We start from the raw sequence: 26,524 nt of genomic DNA, 5'->3' as shown, positions 1-26,524 counted from the left end.
AACACCTGTCGTCTACAGTCATTCATCAGCAGTGACATGAGCTGCCCAACAAGTTCAAGATCAAAGAAACAGAGCTGTTACACTGAATAATTAAGCATTTGATGATACGATTAGACAATCCTTAAAGAGCCCACAATATACATTGTCCGGAGATCTGGAGCCTATACAATCTAAGGCCAAAGTAGTGCATAACCCACACAGCAGATGGCAGCACAAGGCAAATTATTCATTAAATCCGCTAGACTGAACCAAACATGTAGGCGAAGGGTAGAAACAATTTAGCGAACAGCTGATACAATGGCGCCTCTGGACCTGGATAAATACGAGGAGATTGCCAAGCAGTGTAAATATTTACCTGAAAACGACCTCAAGGTGAGAACCACTGCCTTCTTAATGGCGATCACTGAAATAAGCCCGATGAGCAGCACGTATAGTAAGTAGACTACTTATCAGACCTAAACAATGGCAAAATGGCTATCACTTCTAAATCATAGACCATCTAAACTGACCTAAAATCACACGTACAGACTGTGATGCCATTATACCCAAGAATTTGAATTAAATGAATGTCATCATCGTGCTTGACACAATTATTGGTATGATATAAAATGTGCCATTTACAGTAGCTTTTATTTATTTGATGTAACTAGGCAAGTCAGTTAAGAACAAATTCGTATTTACAATGACGGCCTATCCTTTCCAAACCCTAACGACAATGGGCTAATTGTGCTCTGCCCTATGGGACTCGCAATCACAGCCGTTGTGATACAGTCTGGAATCGAACCAGGGTCTGTAGTGACTCCTCTAGCACTGAGATGCAATGCCTTAGAGCTCTGTGCCACTCAGGAGCTTAGTTGTCACTAGTTTATGGATATTGCTATTATGACATTCATTCATTAAATCATTGCTTGGGCATTACATCACACATCACATCAGACTCCTCCTTATTCTAAAGCTGTGTGTGTTTTTTTCCCTCAGAGGTTATGTGACTATGTATGTGACCTATTGCTAGAGGAATCCAATGTCCAACCTGTGTCCACACCAGTGACAGTGTGTGGGGATATACACGGGCAGGTAGGCTACTTCATTGACCTTCACAGCCATAGAGCATCATTGTTAAATATTTGTTTTCTTATATTCTATTTCTTTGCATTCTTTATTTTCCAGTAATTCTGAAGTTAACTTGGTTGTTTCTTCATTCAATCAGTTTTATGATCTGTGTGAACTCTTCAGAACTGGAGGACAGGTCCCAGACACAAACTATATTTTCATGGTGGGTATAAACTCAACTATTATCCCCTCGTCCACTCCATTTATGTTATTGTTGCCCCCCCATGATGAAATCGAGGAGGGGACTGGATCTTTCTCCGTCCGTCTGTTCATAAGTTAAAGGCAATTTGACGTCTGCATTGGCCGTGCAGCACTTACGTGATACAGCCTCTGCAGAAGTCAAGGCATTCATACTACTTGTGCTTTGCAGAGCTGTTGTGAGGGATGTTGCCTTCTTCTTCTTCTATGAAACAAATGTGAATGTGCATGCCAGCCACCTACTGTGCTTTAGTGTGTGGTCAATCACGGTTTACAACATTTCTAAATCCTCCTACCTAACTCAGTACTTCTGAGAAAATAAAAAAGAGCCCTACTAACTTCTGTTAGACCATCCCCCAAATCCCTTCCAAACCCCCCCCAACTCGGTCGAACCTCATTGAGCCAACACTTCAATATTTCCTTCTCTTCAACACACTTACAACAATATAACAACACATGCTCCACGGTTTAATCCACCATACACTCCAGACACAAACCATTCACATGCTTGCCAACCAGATGTAATGGCGAGTTCAATGTGCAATGTCCTAAGCGCAATCGAGCAAACGCCACTTCTTCCTTCCTAATCTGACCTTTGAATCTTGGTCCACAACAATTCTTTGGAGGGCATATAAATGCCAGCCCTTGGGCTCAGAGTCCCATCTCTTCTGCCACACATCTATCAAAATGGCTCTGATCCTACATTTGGCCTCACCTCTACCTAGTGGAACATTAATATCAATTATATCTTGTTTCAAAGCTCTTTTGTCTAACAAGTCTACAATTTAATTCCCTTCCACACCCGAATGTGCTGTGACCCAAAGGAAGTTGTAAAGGAAGTGACTTTGTGTTTATACAGGACCTCACCTACGGTCAACCAATCATGTCAATGCGGAGCTATTCAGAGCACTCCGCATTGTCACAACATTTTAGAGGCGCATGGCGATACAGTACGAAACTCATTTTTGCTTCTGCATGCCTCTGGAGGCTCCGCAATTGTGTCACACGACGCCTCTGACCATATTTTGGGATCAAGCATAAATTGGCTTTAAATCACATGCGATATCTCAGACAGCTGGGCCAATTTTGACGAAATATGGGTGAATGATGCGTCTTGCCATAAAGATCCGGCCTTTACAAAATTACCGATTGGCCCAAGCTATAGTAATTAACTGAAATGTGTTAGTCAGACTCTGCATCATTCGTGGGGGACAACATGTTTGCTGTTACATTTGAGTGACTTACAGTATTGAGTGTACTTTTTCCCCACTGGTCCCCCATGGGAATCGAACCCACAACCCTGGCATTGCAAGCGCCATGCTCTATGAACTGAGCCACACCGTTGCCTTATGTTTCATATTGTTTACAACGTCCATCAATAATGTACCCATCAGCATTCTGTGTATTTGATTCTCTGCAGGGTGATTTTGTTGACCGGGGATATTACAGCTTGGAGACACTCACATACCTGCTGGTGTTAAAAGCGAAATGGCCTGACCGCATCACACTTTTAAGAGGAAACCACGAAAGCAGGCAGATAACCCAAGTGTATGGATTTTATGGTGAGATTTTCTTCATCATTAATTCACCATATCCAACCCAACCAAATGTTGTATTAACACATTTGTAATTGACTCCAGTTGCTCTAGTTATAAATGGGATGTTCCTGGTCTATGTTGCCTTTCAGATGAATGCCAAACCAAATATGGAAATGCAAATGCCTGGCGCTACTGTACCAAAGTATTTGATATGTTAACAGTTGCAGCGGTGAGTGTAACTCTATTGCTTTGTATTTCTGATTTCCTGCATTAACAGCCCCCATGGCACAATTTTAGCATATCAAGCCAACATTAAGATATTTTCTACTGTCTCAGTTACTCAGCATTCTAATGCTGTGCTTTGTTTTTTGTTTTGTTGTGCCAGCTGATGGATGAGCAGATTCTGTGTGTTCATGGGGGCCTCTCCCCGGACATAAAGACCCTGGACCAGATCAGAACCATTGAGCGGAACCAAGAGATCCCCCACAAGGGAGCATTCTGTGACCTTGTGTGGTCAGACCCCGAGGATGTGGACACCTGGGCCATCAGCCCCAGGGGAGCTGGGTGGCTGTTTGGTGCAAAGGTCACCAATGAGGTGAGTACATTGTTAATTTCACACAGTAATAGACATACAGTACCAGTAAAAAGTTTGGATACACCTACTCATTCAAAGGCTTTTCTTTATTTTTACTAACAGCTTCACCTGGAATGCTTTTCCAACAGTCATGAAGGAGTTCCCACATATGCTGAGCACTTGCTGGCTGCTTTTCCTTCACTCTGCAGTCCAACTCATCCCAAACAATCTTAATTGGGTTGAGGTCGGGTGATTGTGGAGGCCAGGTCATCTTATGCAGCACTCCATTACTCTCCTTCTTGGTCAAATAGCCCTTACACAGCCTGGATGTGTGTTGGGTCATTGTCCTGTTGAAAAACAAATGATAGTCCCACTAAGCACAAACCAGATGGGATGGCATATCGCTGCAGAATGCTGTGGTAGCCATGCTGGTTAAGTGTGCCTTGAATTCTAAATAAATCACTGACCGTGTCACCAGAAAAGCACCATCACACCTCCTCCTCCATGCTTCACGGTGGGAACCACACATGCCAAGATCATCCCTTCACCTACTCTGCGTCTCACAAATCCACGACTGTTGGAACCAAAACATCTTAAATTGGACTCATCAGACCAAAGGACAGATTTCCACCGGTCTAATGTCCATTGCTCGTGTTTCTTGGCCCAAGCAAGTCTCTTCTTATTATTGGTGTCCTTTAGTAGTGTTTTTTTGGCAGCAATTTGACCATGAAGGCCTGATTCAAGCAGTCTTCTCTGAACAGTTGATGTTGAAATGTGTCTGTTACTTGAACCCTGTGAAGCATTTATTTGGGCTGCAGTTAGAGATGAACTTATCCTCTGCAGCAGAAGTAACTCTGGGTCTTCCTTTCCTGTGACGGTCCCCATTATAGCCAGGTTTTTGCAACTGCACTTGAAGAAACCTTCAAAGTTCTTGAAATTGTCCCTGATTGACACATTCATGTCTTAAAGTAATGATGGACTGTCATTTCTCTTAGCCCTATTTGGTAAAATAGCTCAAATAAGCAATCTTTCTGTATACCACCCCTACCTTGTCACAACACAATTGATTGGCTCAAATGCATTAAGAAGGAAAGAAATTCCACAAATGATTTTAACAAGGCACACCTGTTAATTGAAATGCATTCCAGGTGACTACCTCATGAAGCTGGTTGAGAGAATGCCAAGAGTGTGCAAAGCTGTCATCCAGGCAAAGAGTGGCTACTTTGAAGAATCTCAAATATAAAATATATTTTGATTTGTTTAACACTTTCTGGTTACTATATGATTCCCATTTGTGTTTTTTCATAGTTTTGATGTCTTCACTATTATTCTACAATGTAGAAAATAGTAAAAATTAAGAAAAACCTTTCAATGAGTAGGTGTGTCCAAACTTTTGACTGGTACTGTACATGAAATGGGTAATAGTAATGTTTTTTTTCTCACATTCACATTTATCTCACTGTCTTTCTTTTTTCATTAATTATCCCTCGATGTGCAGTTTGCTCACATCAACAACTTGAAGTTGATCTGTCGGGCACACCAGTTAGTCCATGAGGGTTACAAGTTCATGTTTGATGAGAAGCTGGTCACAGTCTGGTCGGCTCCTAACTACTGCTATCGCTGCGGCAACATTGCCTCCATCATGGTCTTCAAAGACGCCAATACGAGGGAGCCCAAGTTGTTCCGGGCAGTGCCCGACTCCGAGAGAGTCATTCCACCCAGAACAACGACACCATATTTCCTGTAAACACTGCACTGACGATCATCAGCTTCCACCGCACTGTTATCAAACACCACATTCGTAATGCGTCACATGCAGAGGAGCGGCAACAACTCTTGTTGAAGTGACACCACTGATTTTGTCATTCCTATTTTATTATAGTGTGTACGTTATATACGTACTGCATGTTTTTGTGTCTGCTGTAGCTCTGTGTACCAACCCACATGCATTGACACAGAAGTACCATATCAAGTAATACCACTATGTTTTAGGTGATAGCAGTGTCAATATTTCATATTTTTTATCTAACGCATGGCATGTTAGATTAAATTCATTATGGTAGTTCACAATAAGAATACATGAAGTGAAACAGGATCACTTTTAGCCACTTTACAGGAAGAAGTCAGTGTGTTTCACTTGTTTCAGTTTGACTTGGGTCTATTTGCAACCTAGCCTATAGAATATGTTATTTCTCAGATGTTTGATTTTATTTTTGTAATTTCTATTTATTGAATTTTGTTTATCGTGTAGATATATATAAATCACTCAAATCAGAAACAGCACATATGAGCAATATTGTTTTTGTTCAGAAATATGTTTCATGAGAATTTATTCATGCACTTAGTTCTCTTGTAATGTAGTATTATAATAAAGCTATAAGCCTGATAATTGAGGGAAGCACATCTTAAGATGAAGACCACTGATCTAAAGATGGGCAGGCCTATGAGAGCAGTAAGCCTAGCTGTGGTTACTTGTGTGAACTGACTGTGATACAGGATAAGCTAGTTAATATGGAAATGATCAAAATGAGAGATTCTGCTATTACTGTTAATCAGTAAATACAAGGAAATACACTACATGGTGTTTGTCGAACATCTCATTCCAAAATCATGGGCATTATTATGGAGTTGGTCCCCCCCTTTTCACTTTCCACAAGATGTTGGAACATTGCTACGGGGACTTGCTTCCATTCAGCCACAAGAGCATTAGTGAGGTCGGGCACTGATGTTGGGCGATTAGGCCTGGCTCGCAGTCGGCGTTCCAATTTATCCCATTGATGAAAAAAGTACCAAATTGTCATACTTAAGTAAAAGTAAAGATACCTTACTAGACAATGACTCAAGTAAAAATCACCAAATACATTTCTACTTGAGTAAAAGTATACAGACCATTTTTATGTGCTTTCAAGCTTCAGCACTTGCCTGACCCGTTCTATAAGTCGCTCTGGATAAGAGCGTCTGCTAAATGACTTAAATGTAAATGTAAATGTTCTATGAGCTTGTGTGACCTTCTACTTCGCGGCTGTGCCATTGTAGCTATTAGACGTTTACACTCCACAATAACAACACTTACAGTTGACCAGGGCAGCTCTACCAGGGCAGAAATTTGATGAACTGACTTGTTGGAAAGGTGGCATCCTATGATGGTACCACTTTGAAAGTCACTGAGCTCTTCAGTATGGGCCATTATACTTCAACCATGGAGATTGCATGGTTGTGTGCTCGATTGTATACACCTGTCAGCAACGGGCGTGGCTGAAATAGCTGAATCCAATAATTTGAAGAAGTGTCCACATACATTTGGCCACGTAGTGTGTAATCAATGCATTTTATGACCTCCAGGTTACAACATACTGTTTTTGTTGACTGACATGAAGTAGACCGAATCCCTTTCCACACCCTTTTAGATTTGTCCAATGAACACCGACGCAGAGTGTACTGGCATATTACGTGTTGACGTAAGAGAGCTAGCCAAAATAGAGTCCAGACATAGTAACACATTTGTCGTAAAGCAGTATATTTCTAGATGTATTATATTGGGGAACGGTAGATTTGTTACTCGTCGCAGAGAATACGTTAAACACAATGGGCTTCTCTAGGAATGTGTGACTTTGTTGGAGTTCATACGGTAAGAGATTCCCTTGATCAGCTGGCTAAATTCGCTAGCTAGGATAACAATAACTAGCTAGGGAGCTAGCTGATTGCTATCATTTGTTGAAATCCTCTGTCTTTTCGTGGAATTCATGATCAAACAGCCGTGAACAGTTAGCTGGGACCGACGGATTTCTTAAATCTCGAAATGTTGGGCTTTTTACAGAATGGTAACGAATTATTCGGAAACTGCTAACGAAAGCAAGCAAACAGGCAGCTATAATTGCCAATACTGAGTAGCTCGCTAGCTAATTTACATCGTCTTGTCATCCAGCTGAAATATCATTAGCCTCTTCATATGTATGTCTTCGTAAACCTGCTAGCTAAACCTGCTAGCTAAACCTGCTGTCACCAATCTGTCAACTAATCTGGTGACATGACAAATAAGGCCAAAACGACGTATAAGGAAGCTACAGACTGTAGCATATCCTCATTCTGCATCTCTAATAGTTTTCGTGCTGATTGCCATGACTCACTCTCTGTTGTCTATTTCAGTTTGAAAGAGGAATGACAATGACAGTTCCCCTGCCCGTGAGAGGAGGCTACACTGGAATACAGCTGTTCTGGGACCCTGAACGACCACAGCCTGAGTGACAGAGCACTTGCATTGTGGAGCTTTTGGGGAGAGAACTAGTAGCAGGCAGTACACTTGGGTAAAGAAACACTAAGGCAAGGTGGAGATGTTTGCCAAATTGAAAAAAAAGATTGCTGAGGAGGCTGCCACAGCTCCCCGGACCGGAGTCCGTATGCCTCGCTCCTGCAGCAAAGAGTCCATTACGTCAGTGGGAGCAGACTCCGGGGATGATTTTGTAAGTACCAGTATTGTTAGCCCACTGTCACACAGCCCATGCCAGTCATCTTTTGAACCCATGAAGAGTAGTTGGTCGTATGACACGAAAGAAGGTTACCCAGGCTATTCTACAAGGAAGACCTCAAGGAAAAAAAGATGGCTTCTGGCTTCTAATTTGAATAGGCTTAAGTTTTGCACATATGAAATGCAAACAAAGGTAATTTATATCCTTTACGCTCTTTCAATTCAACATAACTGATCTATAACATGATAGGCTTTCTCAGTGTTTTGAGAGATTCTGTGGCCCCTACCTGACCGTAATGGCCCAGGCCCTCCATTAGTGTTTCCCTCTGTGGCCAGATAAGAGCCCTAGGGACTATCATGGTGATGTAATTCACTACCGTTTACATGCAGCATATCAGAACGCCCCTGAACCGTGATGTCAACAGTGCTGCATTCACTATTGGCTTTATGAATATCAGCAAAAAAGTAGGCCTAATGTACAAGACTTACAGGGAAAGAGCAGTGAAGCAATTTGCTGCAATTTGACGTTTGGTGTAATTGTCTTTTTATATACAAGTCGACAGTGTCTCTTGGATTATGATTTGAGTCAGTGAGTCAGCTTGCCTGTTGTTATATGGTTAGGTGTGTCTGGAGATCGGCATCCAGAAGCTAGTGGATTCCATGGTCAAGTGTGTAAATGTACGATACCACCACTCTTTTGTCAATGATGACATTAATTCAGAAATATTCCCCATTGTAGAGCAGGTTAAAGGGATAGTTCAGGATTCGGCAATAAGGCCCGTTCTTTACTTACCCAGAGTCGGATGATGTCTTAAACATCATTTTTATGTCTCTGCATGCAGTTTGAAGGAAGTTGCTAACTAGCGTTAGCGCAATTGCTAACTAGTTTAAGCGCAATGACTGGAAGTCTATGGAAACAGCAAGCATGCTAGCTGTTCCTGTAGACTTTGTCATTGCGCTAACATTAGTTACCAATAGCTAGCAAAACTCAACTTTCTTCATACTGGAAGCAGATGCATAAAAAGTAATTGCCAAAATCCCAAACTATGCCTTTAATGCGTTGTTGAGTCTTAAGGCACAAACCTGTGTAACATGAAGCTCCAGCTCAGGTGTCAGATCTGCCCTGCTCTGTTCACTTGACCACACATGACAAGTAGGCACTAGAACAAACACACACAATGGTCCTTTTCTCTTTTGGAGAAGGTTGCTTAACATACTGTATGTTGAGACAATTCCGCTTAAATCTTTGAGGCTAGTTTGTAGTCAATGTGATGGTGTTATTCCACACTGCACTGCTGTTTTAGACTTGATATAACTTTCAGAATATCATTAGATACTGAATTGTGTTGATGTTATTGGAAAAGCATCAGAAGTGTTGATCTGTTCAGTTGGTATTTTCTGCCCCACCCCTCCATGTTTGACACTATGAATGGAGTGGCTGATTTTTACAGTGTTTGCCAGATCCAGTGTCTTGGGGCTGATGTCTTTCCTTTCTCGTTTGCACCGTTTTGAATTATTTAAGTCATTGACTGGCAGTGAGATCAAATCAACTGGTAGGCTATCCCTCATCAAATTTGTAGTGAAGTGAAATCAGGATGACATCAAATTTAGGTAAAGGTCCATTTCCACAGAAAATTGAACAACAACACATTTGCACGAAGAGCAGTGCAAATGCAAAGTTTAGTAACAATGACGGTTTGCATCTGCACTGTTCTCCGAGTAAAATGTGATTTTTTTTTTTAAATGTTCACTGGAAATTGTTAAAAGTAGTCCTTGTGCATAGTTGCATGGTTTGTTTAAATTTGAAGTAATTGTTTTTTAATTGTAATTGAGTCTCGGCATCATTCTGTTACCATGGAATTGCCCTAAACACACTCATAGACATGAGTTGGGTACCTCTGATATGAAATATCGTTTTGATATATCTTGTAAGTGGGATATTTCAGACTCTTCAACATCCACAACATGTTTCTAGTACCTTCTGCCACATAACCATGGAAGCTTCAGTGTGACCTGCTGTGCTGATGAGGAACCTCTCTATTCTCGGTGTTTGTGTTGACCTCCAGGCCTCTGATGGCAGTAGCTCCAGGGACGACCTCTCTTCCCAGATCCTCAGGAGGAATGATCAGATTCGCAAGCTGGAGGCCAAACTATCAGGTAAGACATGACTGTATGGAACCAGTTTAATCAGAGTAGGATGAGGTGGTTGCACCCAGGCCTAGACACTCATCTAAGGTTAGTTTTGTGTTTACCCCAACAACAATTAAGGTTAGGTTTGGTGGTGGGTAAGCTGATTCTAGATCTGTGTCTAATGTACTTAGACAGCTTTTACCAAGAGCAGTACGCTCAGGTGAAAGGTCACATAACCAACGGGTGTCTGGCTTCAGTCTCGACCTCATGGCTTTTGAACTTAACACCGCCCCTTACAAATGGTATGATATGGTATCTTTTACAATGTTTCTTTATCATTTACCACATTTCCATCTGGTGAACATTAAGAGCAAATGCCATGGCATTTAGTCTACGTTTTAGGTTCTGTGTTTTTTTTTTCCTCCCAGATTAGTGTGATAGCTTCTCCTCCCTTAGAGGTGGTGTGTGTGATCCCTTAGAAAAGGTTAAAGGTTGCGCATCTTCACGCAGCCTCTTAACCAGGATGGTTTTCTCATCTAAGAAAATCATTTTTTTTTCCCCTTTTATTTTCTCAATCATGTTTTTATTTTATTCCTCCTCCTCCCCATGGCTTTTACCCTCATCCACCTGCCCCCCTTTCCTGTGTGTGTGTGTGTGTTTTATGTGCTGTTGGTGTTCCATCACCACACCTCCTGCCTCTAGACTACGCTGAGCAGCTCCGACTTATGCAGAAGACCAAGGACAAGCTTGAAATTGCATTAGAAAAACATCAGGATTGTACGTACCTTTATTCTCCTCCCGTTTTGCGTTCTTTCTTTCTCTCATTTGTTTGTCTGCTGGCTGTGGTAATGGTCACCCAACGCACCGTCAATCGAACAAGGAGGGGTTCAGAATCATATGCTGTCACGTCTATAGGTTTCAATATTTAAAATATATATATATATATATTGTTGAAACAATGTCTTGTTGTTGACATATAATTGTTTTTAAATGTTTGTGGCACTGTTTGGAAGTAGGTAAGTATTTCTGCTATGACAATTATGTGAGACCATATAAAACAGTGGATGTTTTATCAGTATGTAAATGTCTATTACTTCCCCTTTTTTATATTAATCAATGTTATAACAAACACCAATGTACTAATGTAACCAATAACAATAAACATCTATACAAATAAGTCAATTTGGGATGTCTGTGTTGGCCATGGTTAGATGCACTGCTTGCCTGCTTCTGGGAAATGCCTAGCTTTTGCTTACTGGACACATTCTATGGTCAATATTACTCTCACGCTTTCAAAGCTAGCAGCTACTAACCACTGACAAATCTACAACCTGCTGTTTCAATTGAGACATCTTTGGCTAGCCAGTTCTATTGCTCATTCTCTCTCTCTCTCCCCTCTTTCTCTCTCTTTTACTATGCAGCCTCCATGAGGAAACTGCAGGACCAGAATGAGACTCACCAGACCAATAGAGCCAAAATGGCCGAAGGCATGGCTTTGGCCCTGGACAAGAAAGATCAGGTGAGCATCATATCCTTTGCACCACGAGGCATACGTTTGTGTGTGTTTATAGTTCGATTAATTCCTGTCTTTGTCTGTAGGAATGGATGGAAAGGATGTCTACGCTGGAGCAGGTACTCCTAACATCTAACTAATATTCTAGGTTCTCATTCAGCCAGTCAGTCATTGCCTGTGTAGATGAGAGATCTCTTCTGTCTGGGGCCCCTCAGGAGAAGGCATCTCTGTCTGTGCGGCTAGATGAGATGATGGAGCAGAGCCTTACTCTGTTCCAGAAGAGGGATGACCTGGACGAGCTGGATGGCTTCCAGCAGCAGGAGCTCGCCAAAGTCAAACACATGGTACGCACTACTGACAACAAGGTCCTACTGTCTAACTCTAACCCACCACGTGGCATGTAGGAGGCAATTCAAAACATATGGTAGTTTTATGCTTTATCTGTCTGTCTATTCTGATCCAAGCTGTAGCTATGTCGGTAGCCATCCACCTTGGTTAAACAGCACTTTGGTGGGAGAAAAAAAGTGTTCCTATTACCCTAGACAATAATAGTAGTTAGACATTTTTGTTTTAGTGACGTCCTTTCTGTGGTGTCTCCTGTTTCGTTCTGGTAGTTACTGAGGAAGGAGGAGCAGCAGGGCCTGCGGGAGCGAGAGCTCCAGCAGAAGGAGACCGAGCTGCAGACGGCCAAGAAGGGTTTGTCCGAAGCCCAGGAGAAGCTGCGGGCTCTGGGAGAGGAGCATCAGGAAAGTTGCAGGCTCAACACCGAGCTGGAGATCGAAAGGTTAGGACAGGACACAGTGATTGCAAGATCTTGCTCCCCTCTCTTTTCAAACAAATTAATTGTATAAGGGCGAGTTTGCCTGTTTTCTTCTGGGTTTCCTGAGTATTTGGTTGTTGTCTAACAGTACAGGGTTGTGTGTGTGTGGTCTCATTTAAGAAAGGAGCTGCTGGAGGTCAAGGAGAAGGCGGAGAAGAAGATCGCTGAGCTGGAGGGCAGAGGCCAGAACCTGCAGAAGGTCATCCAACAGGTGTCTGAGGACTTCCAGAAGGTTAGCCCTCTAACCCATAGATTCTTCCTTGAAAAATCCTTTCACTGTGTTGAAGTGGTACATATCTGTAATGACAGCATATGAATATAGTTAGATAAATGTGATAACAGTTTATAAAATGATTCACAATGTAGCAATCTCTGTGTGTGTGTGTTCTCAGTCGCGGAGCGCTGAAGCAGCTGTAGAGAAGTCTCTCTATACCTTACAAACTGATTACAATGCCCTGAAGCTGCAGCAACACAAGGTAAGATCAGATCACAATGTAACTCCTTATATGGGCAATTCCATATTTCTGTTTTCCAAATCTGCAGTTTTTCCAGTAAATGTTTTTGTTTGGCATACATTTTAAAGTGAAAAATCGAAGAGTCAGCGTATTTCCGTTACCATGGAATTGCCCATATCTAACCCCTCCTCCTCACCCAGTGTGCTCTGTAATTGACCCATCCCTCTCTCTCCCTGTTGTGGTCCCCAGGCAGCAGTGACTGATGAGGACAGGGAGCGTGTGCTGCTGGACCTGCACGAGAAGGTCTCCTCTCTGGAGAGACGTCTGCAGGGCAACCTGAGTGAAGACGAGCTCCTCCAGGAGCTGCTCAAAGAGGTAACTACAGCAGTCAGCTAATCCTAAAGACAGAGGGACTCCTGTGGAATTGGTATAAGGAAAAGACCATAGAGAACCGTAAGTAAGCATTTCACTGTTAGTCCACATCTGTTTATGAAGTAGGTGACGAATAAAATTAGATTTGAATGGTGATGCATTTCAAGTCAAGTTTATTAGTCATGTGGACAGAAACACATGGTGTACACGGTACAATGAAATGCTTACTTGCAGGTTCACCTTTCAACAGTACGACAACCATAAGAATCGAGCGAATAATGAACACAAATAGAAGCTTAACCCTTGGCCTATATGGACAGGGCTAAATTGAAATGTTTCTTACAGAAGAAATATGAAATGCATAAGCACGGTAGCAATTGAAAGAGAGCAGTTAGATTATGGGGAAGTTATTAGACCAAAGTTCAAGATACAGCAGTACACCTGACACGACACATTGCACTGTTGATTTTGTGCATTTTACATTTACTGCACTTTCTGCCACGTTTGTTGATAAGCAAATCTTAAAATATTCTGGATAAATGTAGTAACATAAGAATGTTCCTGAAAAAATGTGGTGTAGGTGCAACATAAGACAAAATAATAACAAGGGTTTGACTGAGAGGACTAACTGCTGTCTCAAAGTGTGCACAGTTCCTAAGTCACTTCCATGTACTTTGATGACTCAAAGAAGAGTCTTCAACTAGAAAGGTGTTTTTAGAGCTCTCCTAGCTGTGGCGTTGAGGAATTAGAGCGAACACACTTGTAGTTGTTTTGAACACAGCCCTGCAGCCCCGCCTCACACAATTACTGCTTACGAAATCCCAAAACGGTCCCTTATAAATTGCATTCTTTGTCAGGTGGGCATCATTTGGAAGGTTGCTCTATTGCCAACACGACTAGCAAAGTTCTAAAATACTAACTTAGTTAGGCTTCCACAAGGCAATTCAGAGAAACAGATCATCATTCTGATAATCATAGAAAGGAATTGTGAGTGCATTTAGGTGCGTGTTCTGCGGCCAATTTCTTCCAGTTGCCCAATTAGCGTGAGGGATGGAGGCAACTACTGGTCCCATTCGGTGCTCATCTTCAGAACAGCTGTCAGTCAAAACGCAGACAGCGCTGTGAAGCACAGAGCCTGAAATCTGACATCATTTATAGCATCTTACTGTTCAGCCACTTCGTTCCAATTTAGCCGCTTATCAGTGTCCAAATCTGCCATTTTCAACCTGTATACGGGTACGAGTGTAAAGGGTTAATGAAGTAACAATAGAATAAACATTTAGCAAAAGTATAAATGCAAGGAAGGCACTCAAACAAATGTAAAGTATAATATTTACACGTGTGCTGGGGAAGTGGGATATGGAGATATTTTTAGCAATAATAAATAAAGTCCAATAGGAGCAGTCGTGGTGTGTATGCAGCGTGAGTGTGTTTGCATATGGGTGTGTGAGTGCATGTGTGTTAAGGTGCAGAGAGTCAGTGCAGATGGTCAGTTCAAGTGTTGAGCAATCCTCGTCTTCCCCCCCTGTGTGGTAATGTGTAGAAGTCCACTCTGGAGCAGACGCTGGAGGACACGAGATTGGAGCTGCTGCAGGCACGCACCAACCATGCGGACACAGTTAGCTCACTGGAGACTCAGGTAAACAGCCTCTTCATCACAATGATATACTACTTCACATGCAACGGGCTTAGATGCTCCATTGCATAACAGCAACAAATGAACAATTGTGTGAACACATCTGGTAAGCATATTGTATCTTTACTCTCCCAGATATCCAGAATCAACCACCATGTAACTGAACTACAGAACCTGCTACGGCACAAAGACGACTCTTCCAAGAACTACAGAGAGAGAACGGACAAACAGGTAAGAGAACGGGCACTGGTGGGAGAGAAGGATGTAAGCATTTCAGACCTGTGCTCTCTCTTCAGTCTTTCTTCTTGTGCTCTCACACACGGCCCCATGTTGCTCTCTGTCTTACAGATTGCAGGTCTGGAACAGCAGGTGCAGGAGAGCAACGAGAGGCTCAAGAACACTGAGCAGCAGATCACTGACAAGCAAGCACTTCTGGACAAACTGGTAAATATTTGTCCGGTTACGGTGAAAGGTGCTCTACCACCACTGTAAATGAAATTGAGGCTGGAGCAAATGCAGTGGAACCTCTTATTTAGACTGATTAGACTTCTTTGTGTATCCTATGGGAGCCAGGGACCCAGTTAATGTAAGCATGTGTGATGCTGAGACTGCCCTTTCCCCCTGTGCTCACCCCCAGCAGGCAGAGTGGAGTGTGGAGAGGGTCAGTCTGCAGCAGCAGGGCCAGGAGAGGGCAGGCCGGCTGGAGGAGCAGCTCACTGCACTGCAGACTGAGAAAGACACAGAGCAGACCTCTGCCCAAGCTAAGATTGTGAGTTACAGTTGTCAGCTCTCACTTGATCTGTAGATGTTGACATTTTAGTTCACTGAACTGTTCTCAGTGATATGTGCTGCATAGTTTTGTTGCCTGACTGTTAAGGCACATTTTCACTTTGATCAAAATCTGCATCGAAATGATCAAATACCAGTTTATCCACTGGTCTCGGTGGATTGGTAATCTGTTGCCATGTAATTTGATCTCGGCTACAGGGCTGGCATGGAACGGGACTCAAACAAGGCTGTGTTCCTACACCCTCTTTCTGCTTTTCTTTCTTTAACATCCCTTTATCTGTGTTTCTCTGTCCCTATCCCACATCTCTCTCACCCACCCATCTCTATTTCGTGTTTCCCAGCGTGAGTTGGAGGAGGCGAGAGGATGTCTGCTGAGAGGGAGGGATGAAGCTGACGTGGCTCTGAGGAGACGGGAAGAGGAGCTGGAGCAGGCTAGGGTCAGACACACTTCCTGCTTTATATTAGGCAGTCAGTTGAAAACAGGAAGTCACGGATTTCCTGATAAACAAAAAAGAGTTTTAAGAAAAAAATTAATTTCATGATGTCCCTGTATGTCACCCCAGTCAGAGCTGAGCAGCAGGCAGACTGTGAGTGTGGAGATAGCCATGGCTCTGGAGGACACCAGGAAGCAGAAGGAGGAGCTCCAACTACAGGTCTGGAGAGACATCACACTTACATTGTACATTTCTGTACTTTTTTAAATAACAAACCATATTCTCTACACTGTTGGAATGAGGTTTACAAAACTTGCCAATGCTATTGGCTTAATCATACTCTGGCAGTTTGAGTGATGTGTTTTTCAAATTCATGAATTCAGCTTGTCGATTGTGCTCATAAATAAATTGGACGTTCACGGTCTTTTCCAGGTAGGACAGATGACGGCGTCACATCAAACAACATCGCAGGAACTGGCCCACGTCACTGAGCAGCTGAAGCAGAGAGAAGAGGAACTCCAAACACTTCGCAATGGTAAACACTTGATTTCTCTGTTGTCGGGTGCACTTTTCCTCTGTCTCCCATGCTATGTGAATTTGGAAGTTGACTTCATACCGTGTGGTGTCTGATGCTCCCTTCTACTGTGTTTGTGTTGCAGAGCTGCAGACGGCCCAGAGCTCCCTGTCCCAGCTGCAGGAGGAGGGGGAGAGGCTGCGGGCATGGGCCCAGGAGAGGGAGGAGGAGAAGGACAGCCAGCTGGTCAGCCTGAGGCAGGAGCTCCTCACCCAGAACGAGCATCTGGACTCCTGCCAGTCACGGGTCTGAACACACAGCTGGCACAGCCATTAAGACACTATAAACCTGTTCTCAATGTCCTTTTTAGCTTTTATACTGTACATAACTCAAGTCTGTCATTACAGATTGGACTTTTTGTATGTGTTTTCTGACTGTGTGTGTGTGTGTGTGTGTGTGTCTCAGGTGTCTGAGCTGGAGGTGGAGGTGGAGACCCTGACGTTGCAGCTGCAGACTCCAGAGGTGTGCGAACCGGACCAGAATGGGACCGTGACCGTGGACGACCTGGACCACATGCAGGAGGCCAACAGAGACCTGGAGCAGCAGCTTAGTGACAAGAACAAGGTCAGTACTGAACCAAACGAAAACCATGATCACCACACAGGCATGTTTGGATAATTACTCCTTGTCTGAAATATCTGGAGCAGGTTCATTTGTGTGTGCTGTTATTGATTGGAATCGTGTTGCTTTACAGACCATCAAGCAGCTGCAGCAGAGGCTAGCCGAGCTGAAGAGGACCTTGCAGAAGGAGCTGGTGAGACATTTAGATACCTTTTGTTTTAGTATGAGAATCCAATCTAAATCTAATCATTTTTTGTTCCGTTGATTGAATATGGTCCGTGTGCTGAGTTTTGTGTGTGATAGTTTGTGCCTGTGTGTTCCTGTTGCAGAAGCTGAAGCCTGAAACTGAGTTTGAGGAGAAGGAAAGGGCCCAGGAAGGGAGAGGAGAGAGGCAGGAGAGGCTAGACAGAACCTTTACAGAGCCCGCTGCATCCCCAGCCCCTGGCCCAAACACCACTGTCACCAACACTTCTGACCTCAATGACTCACGAGAGATCAACTTCGAGTACCTCAAACACGTGGTGCTAAAATTTATGTCGTCCAGAGAGGCTGAGGTGAGAGCAATCTACATGGTCCCTGTTATCGTAGCTAGACCCCTCAGTATTGGACGTCTATGGTCTTGGCTGAAGTCTAAATCTCTCTCTGTCCCCCTCTCGTTCTGTCTCATAGGCCTATCAGCTGATCAGAGCTGTGTCTGTGTTGCTGAACTTCACTGGTGAGGAAGAGGACATGTTAAAAGAGACACTGGAGTACAAGGTGACTTTCTCCTTTCAGACATCTGTCCCCTGAAACTTCTGTGTCAAATGATTGGGCGTAATGGCCATAACACAGCCAGCGTGTATCAAATGAAATAGGCCATGACACTATTTTTTTTGTTCTCAATCGGCCTCATTTCTTAAATGCACTTGCTATTTGTTTATTTTTGAATACCCAAGCTGCATCCGGAGGAGGATTGTTATTTTAGAGGCTAGGAAGCCAGTATGAGGGTTTGTGCACAGGCTAGAATAAAAGGCGGCCGGCGCGTGGGAGAGAAAATATCTGTGGAGTTCCAAAAGTACTCGCACTCAAAACCATGAAAAGGGAAAAACCCAAGGAGGCCGAGATGGAAAAATATAATCATTAATTGAATCCATGCTCCGAAGAATACAGAAGGTGGAAGTGCTAATATGTTTGGGCCGTATGCCTTCATCAGTGCTGTACAAACACATGAAGAAGACACGGACTTAAGGCACCTGCTGTGCGCAACAGTTGCAAGCATATAGTTAAGTAGAGACTGGCGAATAGGGAATTTATAGAAGAGTATAAAAAATGGACAATTCATGTGTCATATAAAATTGGAAAGATACAACAGTTTGGGCTACCATAGCTTTCAAGCACACATCACATATACAGTTGAGACAAGCACAGGGTCAAGCTGCAATGCAGCACCCCTGGATGGAGAGCTAGTTGTGGGGTTAAGGGCCTTCCTCAAGGGCCCAACAATAGGGGAATGTCTTCAGGATGTGAACCCAGCAGCCCTCCAGTTGCCAGATGAATTCCCTCCTATTTTTCCAGCGCCCGGCCCTTCCCCAGTTGTTACTATAGTAATAGTCCAGTGTTGCATGTATTTCATTTGATATAATCGGAAAACATTGCTGTGTTTTTCAGATGTCCTGGTTTGGATCCAAGCCTTCTCCAAAGGGTATTGTTCGGCCGTCAGTTTCAGGGGCGCCTGCTCACTGGAGCTGAGTGGACAGAGGAAGAATTGTGGAGAGGACAGAGACACACGCATTACTTTTATCATGTCCTTGCATGATGCCTCCCATCACTGTGGTAACCAACTGAACATTGTGAAGAGGACACTACTTAAGCTTTAAAATGGTTTCTGACGTGACAGATTCCTATGTAGCTCTTCAATCTCTCCTTAGAAGGACATTGTTCTTGCTCTTCAAGAGGACAGAGAAGGGCTCCACAATGACTTGGAAAGTCAGTCTTGTCATTAAATCTTTTTTTTATTTTTTTATGTTGGCGGTGATTTTATTTACAAGTAAAATGGTTAAAGCAGACATGGTATTGATGCATTGATAAATGTTAACCTTCAAGGGATATTTTGGCATCTTCCCCAGAGTCAGATGAACTCATGGATACCATGTTTGTCTCTTCATCCAGTGTGAAGGAAGTTAGCGGTACTGTAGTTTTGCGAGCCAATGCTCACTACCGTTAGCCGGTGACTGGAAGTGTATGGTATTTACTAGTATGCTAGCAGTTACCATAAACTTCCAGTCACTGCGCTAACGCTAAGTACTCCTTTAAGAGTAACCCTTCTCCCTCTTGGAATTAAGTTAACATGAGATCTTTGATGCACACAGTACAAGTATGTATTACGGAATTGGCCAGGTGTTATGAGTGCGATGGGTCAGAACTACCAGACTGTCACTACTCTGTTTGACTGAGAAGATGTATTTATGTCTCTGTGTTCAAATGTCTCTGTTGGGAGTACATGATGATGATAATAACTTTAAGATTTAATAACCGCCAAGATTTCTGAAGGACCCTTCACAACAGTCTTTCATTTGGTTCCTTTCTATAAAAATATGAATTACGGGGGGCTTATGTAGAAAAGTATTATGTTAGAATGAGGTTTGATGTGAGAGCCATACATCAATGGCATTGATATTAATGGTAAAAATGTTATGTAAAGAGGAGAGGAGTGACTCTTAATATAATGTTGATTAAGTAAATCATTATTGAACGATATCTAAATAAGACTTATCGGAGGATGTGCTCTACCTTTACCTGCCTTGTGTTTGTGTAAATGACATTCCATATGTCCTATTTATATAATGAAAACTGTACATATTCATTGAGAACTTTATAAATCACTGGATGTAAATGATTTTTGTTTGACCTCTTGCAGTATTTTACACCATGTATCTGTCTGTCCATGTTGCCAGTCTTGGCTTGACTCTCTGTCTCACTGTTCATTGGCATCCTGCAAGAAGTGACCCTGTCTATGAGCTTACAATGAGAGGGCATTCATGTTGTACTGGAGGAAAGGCCAGTGAATACAGTATGCATGCCTTATACCAGAATGTGAACCAGGTGCAAGGCAGGAATACACCTATATGCACTCTTAATTCTACTCCCATATCATGCAGTGAGAAATCTCCATGTGTCTAGTGACATTACAATACTGTAGCATTTTTTTTGGTCACATTCATCAGGTTTCTATAGTCAGTCAACCTTTGGGCTTTAAACTTTCTTAAAATGGACATGATCTACATTCAATGATAAAACACCACACTTCATTAACAGTGACCTGTTATTGAATAGTACCTGATATCACACAAATTGAGAATTCTGTATGGACTCCAGTGAGGGCTTGTAAGCAATCTGCCTGAAGTAGTTTCATAGAACTACGATATCACAGCACAGGTGACTATGACTCCACTTATCAATGTACTGCAAGGTCAATATTAAAAACATGATGCTTTTTTGAACCTTCTGTTTGATTCCGCTATGTGGTCAACTCTGGTTTTTAACAAAAAAAAAATAATAAATCACTACAGATTCTCTTCATTTGCATTTTAACAAGCGCTACCATTTAAACAATTTTTTGTTTCAATTTATTTTGTGAACATAAAGGTTTGTTTTCATAATTGTTCTCCGGGACAGTGTAAAATCTTAATGATTCTAAGTAAAGCAGAGATGCAGCAGAACAAAGTAATTCCCAGCCGAATCCACGCCGTGGTGCTGTAGGCATTTCATCCATGCGCAACAAGAATGACGCCTCCGACCGGAAGATAGCTTCTGCGCAAACACGTTTTCGTTCTTTCTTTTCCTGTGGCAGCGTCGACGAACATGGTGAGAGGCTCGTGGCTTTCGTTCAATTCGGGAAAATTGTCCTGCCTATTCCACATAAAACGACCACACTTGATAACATCCATAAGGATGATAAATTTATCTCGCCATATATGTTTGTGATATTTCGAGAAAGGCCCTTCTTTTTTCGCTTGTCACCATAAAGACCAAACGCGAGCTAGCTGAACGCTATTAAGCTAACGTTGGCAAGCTTGTTAGCTACTAGCAAATGGATGGCTAATGTTAACGAACTAGTTACGCGTTGGCTAGCTGTCAAAAATGTATCCTAACTACTTCCAAATGGAATGGTTGTTGGCCTTCTAACTAGCTACGGCAGTTAGCAATCAATTATTACACTACTTATCAACTTAATTATTTCGATATGTGTTGCCAATTAGAATAGCTAGTGAGATTCATTAGCTATCAGCCCACGTTGACAGTACGTTACTTTCGCGAAAGCTTGTATCTCCGTTCTTTGTAAATCTTACAGGGCAAGATCAAGGCTAGAGACCTGCGGGGCAAGAAAAAGGAGGAGCTGCTCAAGCAGCTGGATGACCTGAAGGTAGAGCTGTCCCAGCTCCGCGTAGCCAAGGTTACTGGTGGAGCTGCCTCCAAGCTCTCTAAAATGTGAGTATTATTTGGACAGCAGAGATTATGCGGTGTCAGCTTGTCATGAGTTGGCTGTTTATGGTGAAAGAATAAGTGGCTCCTCAGTTGTCATTACTATGTTATGCAGGGTTTATATGCAGTAGGTCAAAATGTCTCATTCTGCTAAAATGTAGCATTTCACTAAACCCATATTTGATCTGTTTCCTCTCCAGTTGTGTCGTCCGCAAATCCATCGCCCGTGTTCTGACTGTCATCAACCAGACTCAGAAGGAGAACCTGAGGAAGTTCTACAAGGTAAGAGCAACCGCCCTCCACTTATTTTCATTTATTTTACCTTTATTTAACTAGGCAAGTCAGTTAAGAACAAATTCTTATTTTCAATGACGGCCTAGGAACAGTGGGTTAACTGCCTTGTTCAGGGGCAGAACAACAGATTTGTACCTTGTCAGCTCGGGGATTTGAACATAGAACCTTTTAGTTACTAGCCCACCAACACTAACCACTAGGCTTCCCTGCCGCCCCATACCCACATGTATTCAACACTTTAGTTTAACAAACCCGATTTACTGGTTAAAAGCAGAGGGTGTGGGGCCTTCCGGGTGGCGCAGTGGTTAAGGGTGCAGCGCCAGCAGAGTCCCTGGGTTCGCGCCCAGGCTCTGTCGTAACCGGCCGCGACCGGGAGGTCCGTGGGGCGATGCACAATTGGCCTAGCGTTGTCCGGGTTAGGGAGGGCTTGGTCGGTAGGGATGTCCTTGTCTCATCGCGCACCAGCGACTCCTGTGGCGGGCGGGGCGCAGTGCGCGCTAACCAAAGTTGCCAGGTGCACGGTGTAGCCTCCAACACATTGGTGCGGCTGGCTTCCGGGTTGGATGCTCGCTGTGTTAAGAAGCAGTACGGCTCGCTGGGTTGTGTATCAGAGGACGCATGACTTTCAACCTTCGTCTCTCCCGAGCCCGTACGGGAGTTGTAGCGATGAGACAAGATAGTAGCTACTACAACAATTGGATACCACGAAATTGGGGAGAAAAGGGGTAAAAGAAACAAACAAAAAAACAGAGGGTGGCTCTGACCACGGAGTATTTGCCAACATTTTAGGTTTATTTTCTGATTTGACGTGTTGACCAGCTGGTGATGTGCTGTATGGCTTCTTTTCTTAAATGTCAATCTTGACTGCAGTTAAACATGTGGCAGATTAGTTTGTAAAGTGACCCATGTAAGCTCAATGTTTCAGAATTAGGTTGAGTGCTAATCCTGACTATCAGACCTTGAATTTTTTTTTGTTCTTAATAACTGACTTGCCTAGTTAAATAAAAGTTTTTTTAAAATAGATCCCAAATGAATACAACCACTGTACATCAAACTTTTAAAAGCAATGAGGCTGATTCAACAGGTCAGAACGTTTAGCTTAAAATGTTGATCAACTATTAGGCTATTTCTTCACATAAGAGTGAGCAGTTTCATATAACAGATGACAATATACTTAACTGTAGAAAGGGGGAAGATCTAAAGATGCAAAAACAAGCATAGGTTGTTAATGACTAGGATTGTGTATTTGGCTGCTGGAGAAAGTAGAAAAAATAGAAATACTGGTTTCAATGGCACATGAGGAAGTGTTTATAAATGAGTCCCCTTAGCATTCCTATGGTCGGAACACATTAAGATATGCCTCATAAAATGCCATGTCCAGGTTTTAAACTGGTAAAATGTACTAAATGTTGACTGCCTCCTATTGCAAGGAGTTACTAGCTGAATGAACAGTGCCTCAATTATGTGGACAGAATCAAGCCTTTATATATTAATAATGATCCTACATATGTCAAGTATTTTCAGGGGATTCCATGTCTGCACTGGTCTGGACATAACCTATGTGCATTGGCTACCGCCTGTTATCACCTACACTCTGACATGTAGGCTGTTTATGTACATTTACACACATTTGTGTTTTTCTTAACAGAATAACTATTGTTTTTCACATCAATTTAATTGCATATTTTGGTTAATGGCCTTGGTGCCCTGGCAGATTGGTCACCTCTCGAAGGCCAAATGGCCCTGCCCCTAAAATCACACAATTCCAGGCCTCCTGACTCTACAGCCTAGCCAAATGGCCAGTTTAAGACCAGAATTGAAGCTAAATGCAATAGCAGCAGTCCTAATCTTGAGTTTTGTTCTGGTTATTTTTATTATACATCACATGTAGTGACCATGTAGTGTTTATTGTAATTTGACTGTGAATGTCATGTTTCAGGGTAAGAAATATAAGCCCTTGGACCTGAGACCCAGGAAGACTCGTGCCATCCGCAGGAGACTCAACAAGCATGAGGAGACTCTCCGAACGAAGAAGATGCAGAGAAAGGATCGCCTGTATTCCATTCGCAAATTTGCTGTCAAGGCTTAAGGTTGTTTGTCTTGTACAAATAAATTGACTAAAAAGAGAGTGTTGTCTTCTGTAAAGGGGTGTCACTCAAAATGGTCTGTGAACGAATGGGGTGTTGATTGCAAACATCTTCAGGGTAATTATTTGGTGAGACATTTTGCATCCTTAATATGCACTGATATGGGATATTATAGTATGCGGAGGATTCTGCTGTGTTTAGAAAAAAAGCTCTTAGTTGGAATTGGGACAACCTCGATGCCTTTGCTAAAATACTGATCTGAAGAATGTAGTATTTCATAGCAGGAATGTAATAACTAGTAAAGACCTGTGGGGTGTATGGGTACTGAATGTTTTGACTAGGTACATAGTGATGATTAAATTAACAAAATCATAAGGCTATATAAACAAGCATTGTACTTCCTATCATATGCATCATTTATCTGTATTGTATGTGTGCAATATCCTCATAATACTCAGGAACGGTAGGAAAAACACCTGGAAACAAACTAATGTAAAACGGAAAGCTCAAACAATGTCAAAATTAGTAATGAGAACTACATTTCCTAGGGGTCCCTCTCAAATCCACCCATGCTCAATTACGTGGTGTGCAGACTTCAGAGAATACTATAGGGTTGATTAATATGTGATTGTGGGAAAGTTAATTAGCATCAGCAGCACAACCCCATTATTTGTATTTACCTTTAACTAGGCAAGTCAGTTTGGGACAACTGTTCACCGCCCTATGGGACACCCAATCACGTCCGTATGTGACGCAGCCTTCATTGGGCTTGTTTGTCATTGGTTAAAGCACCGCCTATGGTGTTTTTCAAGTGTTTAATTGAAACCTGTCTGCAACAACCAATGATGTCATACGATGTATTTGGCAAATGCCATTGCTCAGCAGTACTGAAATGATATGGCTCCAATGGAGCCTGGACTATGACTATAGGATGCATTTTTCTCACCACAAGGGGGCAAAATGTATCAAAATCAAATGTTTATTTGTCATATGCTTTGTAAACAACTGGTGTAGACTAACACTGAAATGCTTACTTACAGGCCCTTCCCAACAATGCAGAATGATTACAAAATATTCCATAACCTACTGTAAGGTCTTAACTGAAGTAAGGTAATGTTATTTGTGCCATTTTGGTCATGGAGCCAAATGAGTTGGTCAGAAAGGTTTTGATTTTATAAAGTAATGGGACTAAAGGAAAGCTGAAGTATGGGGTCCTGGGGATAGGCATCACTCAGGCAGTAGTCTATCTAAAATTATCCACTGCTCTGCTTATGACTGGGAAATGTCTCAGCAGCTGACCATCGCACACATAAACAGTGGGACTGAACACAATATATTGTAATTCCCCATCCGCTTGCTGTTTTCCATGGCATGCATTTGTATTTTCTTATGTCTCTCGTAACATTCGTGTAATGTTATTGCTTTTATGTCTAAAATAATCTGGACAATTGAAGAACCCAGTCTTGACATGAACACAAAGCCCATCTGTGTACTTTGATATCTCATGAGGTATTTTTAGCCCAGAGCTAAATGTGTAATATACATGCATGTTTACATGCTTTTTCATTAGGAAACCACATTCTCTTTCACCCAAAGAGACCAACACACATATTTGCTATTTCTGAACAGGAAGTAAGATCGCAATATCATCTTTGCCTCTGGCATTTCCTTGGATCAGGTTATGTGAGATTGTGTTTTTACAATCACAGCTCCCCCTGTAAGGTCTAACCTTTCAGCTGACTATTTCTTATGTTTGGATATGAATTGGGTCTCACTGGCAGGTAAGATATCCCAACAAACCCAAGATATGGATTGACATGGGATTCAATGTGAATGGCATTATGAATGTTCTCATGTCTGATTTGTGTATCTGCCAATATGCCTCTGCAGAACAAACACACTCTTAATCTCCTGGGGTCCAGAAAGGCCCCACACAAAGGTCTTGGTGGTTTTTATTTTGGGGAGTCTGTTCACATGCTGCCTAACAGATGTAGGGGCCCTCCCTTGAACAGCTGCCGGCATTATCTGGAGAGGGTTGCATTCCTGTTGCTGTTCCATGTCATATCCATGAGCTCTCTGCTTTGGGAACACAAGGCCAGTTGTTCTGTAATGTGTTATCCCCTGAAACCTGGGATTGTCAGTGGGCTCCATTGAGTTGAGGTCTTCTGTAGGGACCGGTGGCCTGATGATATCCTCTGAGGGGCCCTGTAGACTGGGGTTTAATGTAGGGGACTCTTGTATTTGGATGGTTTCTTCATGATCATGTTGTAGACTGGTATTATTGCTAGGGTTCAGCATTGTGACATTTTCTGAAGGGGTCGGTGTTCTGATCATTTCTGTGGTGTCTTGTAGGCCGTTGTTTTCTATTGTTGGCCTGTGATAAATAGATGTATATGATTAGAAAGGAAATAGATGACAAGTTTAGCCTCACTACGTTAAAATGTACTTCTAAACTTCACACCATATGTGTTTCTCTGCCATAATTTGATCAGTGGCTATCGTATTTCTACACC

General features: G+C 42.5%; 4 protein-coding genes across 11 annotated transcripts in view; 3 read left to right on the top strand and 1 right to left on the bottom strand.

Moving 5' to 3' along the window:
- Nucleotides 1-209: 209 nt before the first annotated feature.
- Nucleotides 210-5,994, top strand: LOC118358194 (serine/threonine-protein phosphatase 6 catalytic subunit-like). 3 transcript variants are annotated; one of them, XM_035735734.2, is made up of 7 exons: nt 210-372; nt 979-1,074; nt 1,208-1,273; nt 2,729-2,870; nt 2,996-3,075; nt 3,232-3,441; nt 4,919-5,994. In XM_035735734.2, exons 1-7 carry the CDS (start codon nt 298-300, stop codon nt 5,165-5,167), a joined length of 918 nt encoding a protein of 305 aa, XP_035591627.1. In that variant the 5' UTR covers nt 210-297; the 3' UTR covers nt 5,168-5,994. The 3 variants fall into 3 exon arrangements, with proteins under 3 accessions (XP_035591627.1, XP_052334600.1, XP_035591628.1); XM_052478640.1 differs by lacking the exon at nt 4,919-5,994 and adding an exon at nt 3,544-4,868; XM_035735735.2 differs by having other exon boundaries at nt 312-433.
- An 860-nt stretch (nt 5,995-6,854) lies between these two features.
- LOC118358192 (golgin subfamily A member 1-like) lies at nt 6,855-20,716 on the top strand. 2 transcript variants are annotated; one of them, XM_035735731.2, is made up of 24 exons: nt 6,856-7,048; nt 7,567-7,880; nt 9,952-10,042; nt 10,718-10,792; nt 11,437-11,534; nt 11,615-11,647; nt 11,744-11,872; nt 12,143-12,312; nt 12,469-12,580; nt 12,741-12,824; nt 13,053-13,178; nt 14,719-14,814; nt 14,947-15,042; nt 15,160-15,255; nt 15,449-15,580; nt 15,942-16,037; nt 16,164-16,253; nt 16,467-16,569; nt 16,694-16,854; nt 17,014-17,172; nt 17,303-17,362; nt 17,499-17,723; nt 17,839-17,925; nt 18,817-20,716. In XM_035735731.2, exons 2-24 carry the CDS (start codon nt 7,752-7,754, stop codon nt 18,895-18,897), a joined length of 2,529 nt encoding a protein of 842 aa, XP_035591624.1. In that variant the 5' UTR covers nt 6,856-7,048; nt 7,567-7,751; the 3' UTR covers nt 18,898-20,716. The 2 variants fall into 2 exon arrangements, with proteins under 2 accessions (XP_035591625.1, XP_035591624.1); XM_035735732.2 differs by lacking the exon at nt 10,718-10,792 and having other exon boundaries at nt 6,855-7,048.
- Nucleotides 20,717-20,864: 148 nt separating this feature from the next.
- Nucleotides 20,865-24,050, top strand: LOC118358191 (60S ribosomal protein L35-like). Its single transcript, XM_035735730.2, has 4 exons — nt 20,865-21,012; nt 21,500-21,636; nt 21,831-21,912; nt 23,864-24,050. Exons 1-4 carry the CDS (start codon nt 21,010-21,012, stop codon nt 24,011-24,013), a joined length of 372 nt encoding a protein of 123 aa, XP_035591623.1. The 5' UTR covers nt 20,865-21,009; the 3' UTR covers nt 24,014-24,050.
- Nucleotides 24,051-24,976: 926 nt separating this feature from the next.
- LOC118358189 (uncharacterized) overlaps nt 24,977-26,524 on the bottom strand; it is a 30,629-nt gene continuing 29,081 nt past the window's right edge. For all 5 annotated transcript variants that reach the window (XM_052478636.1, XM_052478637.1, XM_035735728.2 and 2 more), the window contains one exon: nt 24,977-26,385. In XM_052478636.1, coding sequence (XP_052334596.1) covers nt 25,863-26,385 — 523 coding nt within the window. In that variant the 3' untranslated portion in view covers nt 24,977-25,862. The remainder of the gene's footprint in view (nt 26,386-26,524) is intronic.

This window comes from Oncorhynchus keta, chromosome 25, assembly GCF_023373465.1.
Source record: "Oncorhynchus keta strain PuntledgeMale-10-30-2019 chromosome 25, Oket_V2, whole genome shotgun sequence".
In the NCBI taxonomy this organism is placed as follows: Eukaryota; Metazoa; Chordata; class Actinopteri; order Salmoniformes; family Salmonidae; genus Oncorhynchus; species Oncorhynchus keta.
This window is presented reverse-complemented; position numbering and strand designations above follow the sequence as displayed.

Coding starts and splice junctions, on each gene's coding strand:
- LOC118358194 (XM_035735734.2), top strand. CDS start 298: ATGGCGCCTCTGGACCTGGATAAATACGAGGAGATTGCCAAGCAGTGT. Junction 1,075..1,207: donor GTGGGGATATACACGGGCAG/GTAGGCTACTTC, acceptor TCATTCAATCAG/TTTTATGATCTGTGTGAACT. Junction 3,076..3,231: donor ATATGTTAACAGTTGCAGCG/GTGAGTGTAACT, acceptor TTGTTGTGCCAG/CTGATGGATGAGCAGATTCT.
- LOC118358192 (XM_035735731.2), top strand. CDS start 7,752: ATGTTTGCCAAATTGAAAAAAAAGATTGCTGAGGAGGCTGCCACAGCT. Junction 15,581..15,941: donor CCTCTGCCCAAGCTAAGATT/GTGAGTTACAGT, acceptor CGTGTTTCCCAG/CGTGAGTTGGAGGAGGCGAG. Junction 17,724..17,838: donor TGTCGTCCAGAGAGGCTGAG/GTGAGAGCAATC, acceptor TCTGTCTCATAG/GCCTATCAGCTGATCAGAGC.
- LOC118358191 (XM_035735730.2), top strand. Junction 21,637..21,830: donor GCCTCCAAGCTCTCTAAAAT/GTGAGTATTATT, acceptor TTTCCTCTCCAG/TTGTGTCGTCCGCAAATCCA. Junction 21,913..23,863: donor ACCTGAGGAAGTTCTACAAG/GTAAGAGCAACC, acceptor GTCATGTTTCAG/GGTAAGAAATATAAGCCCTT.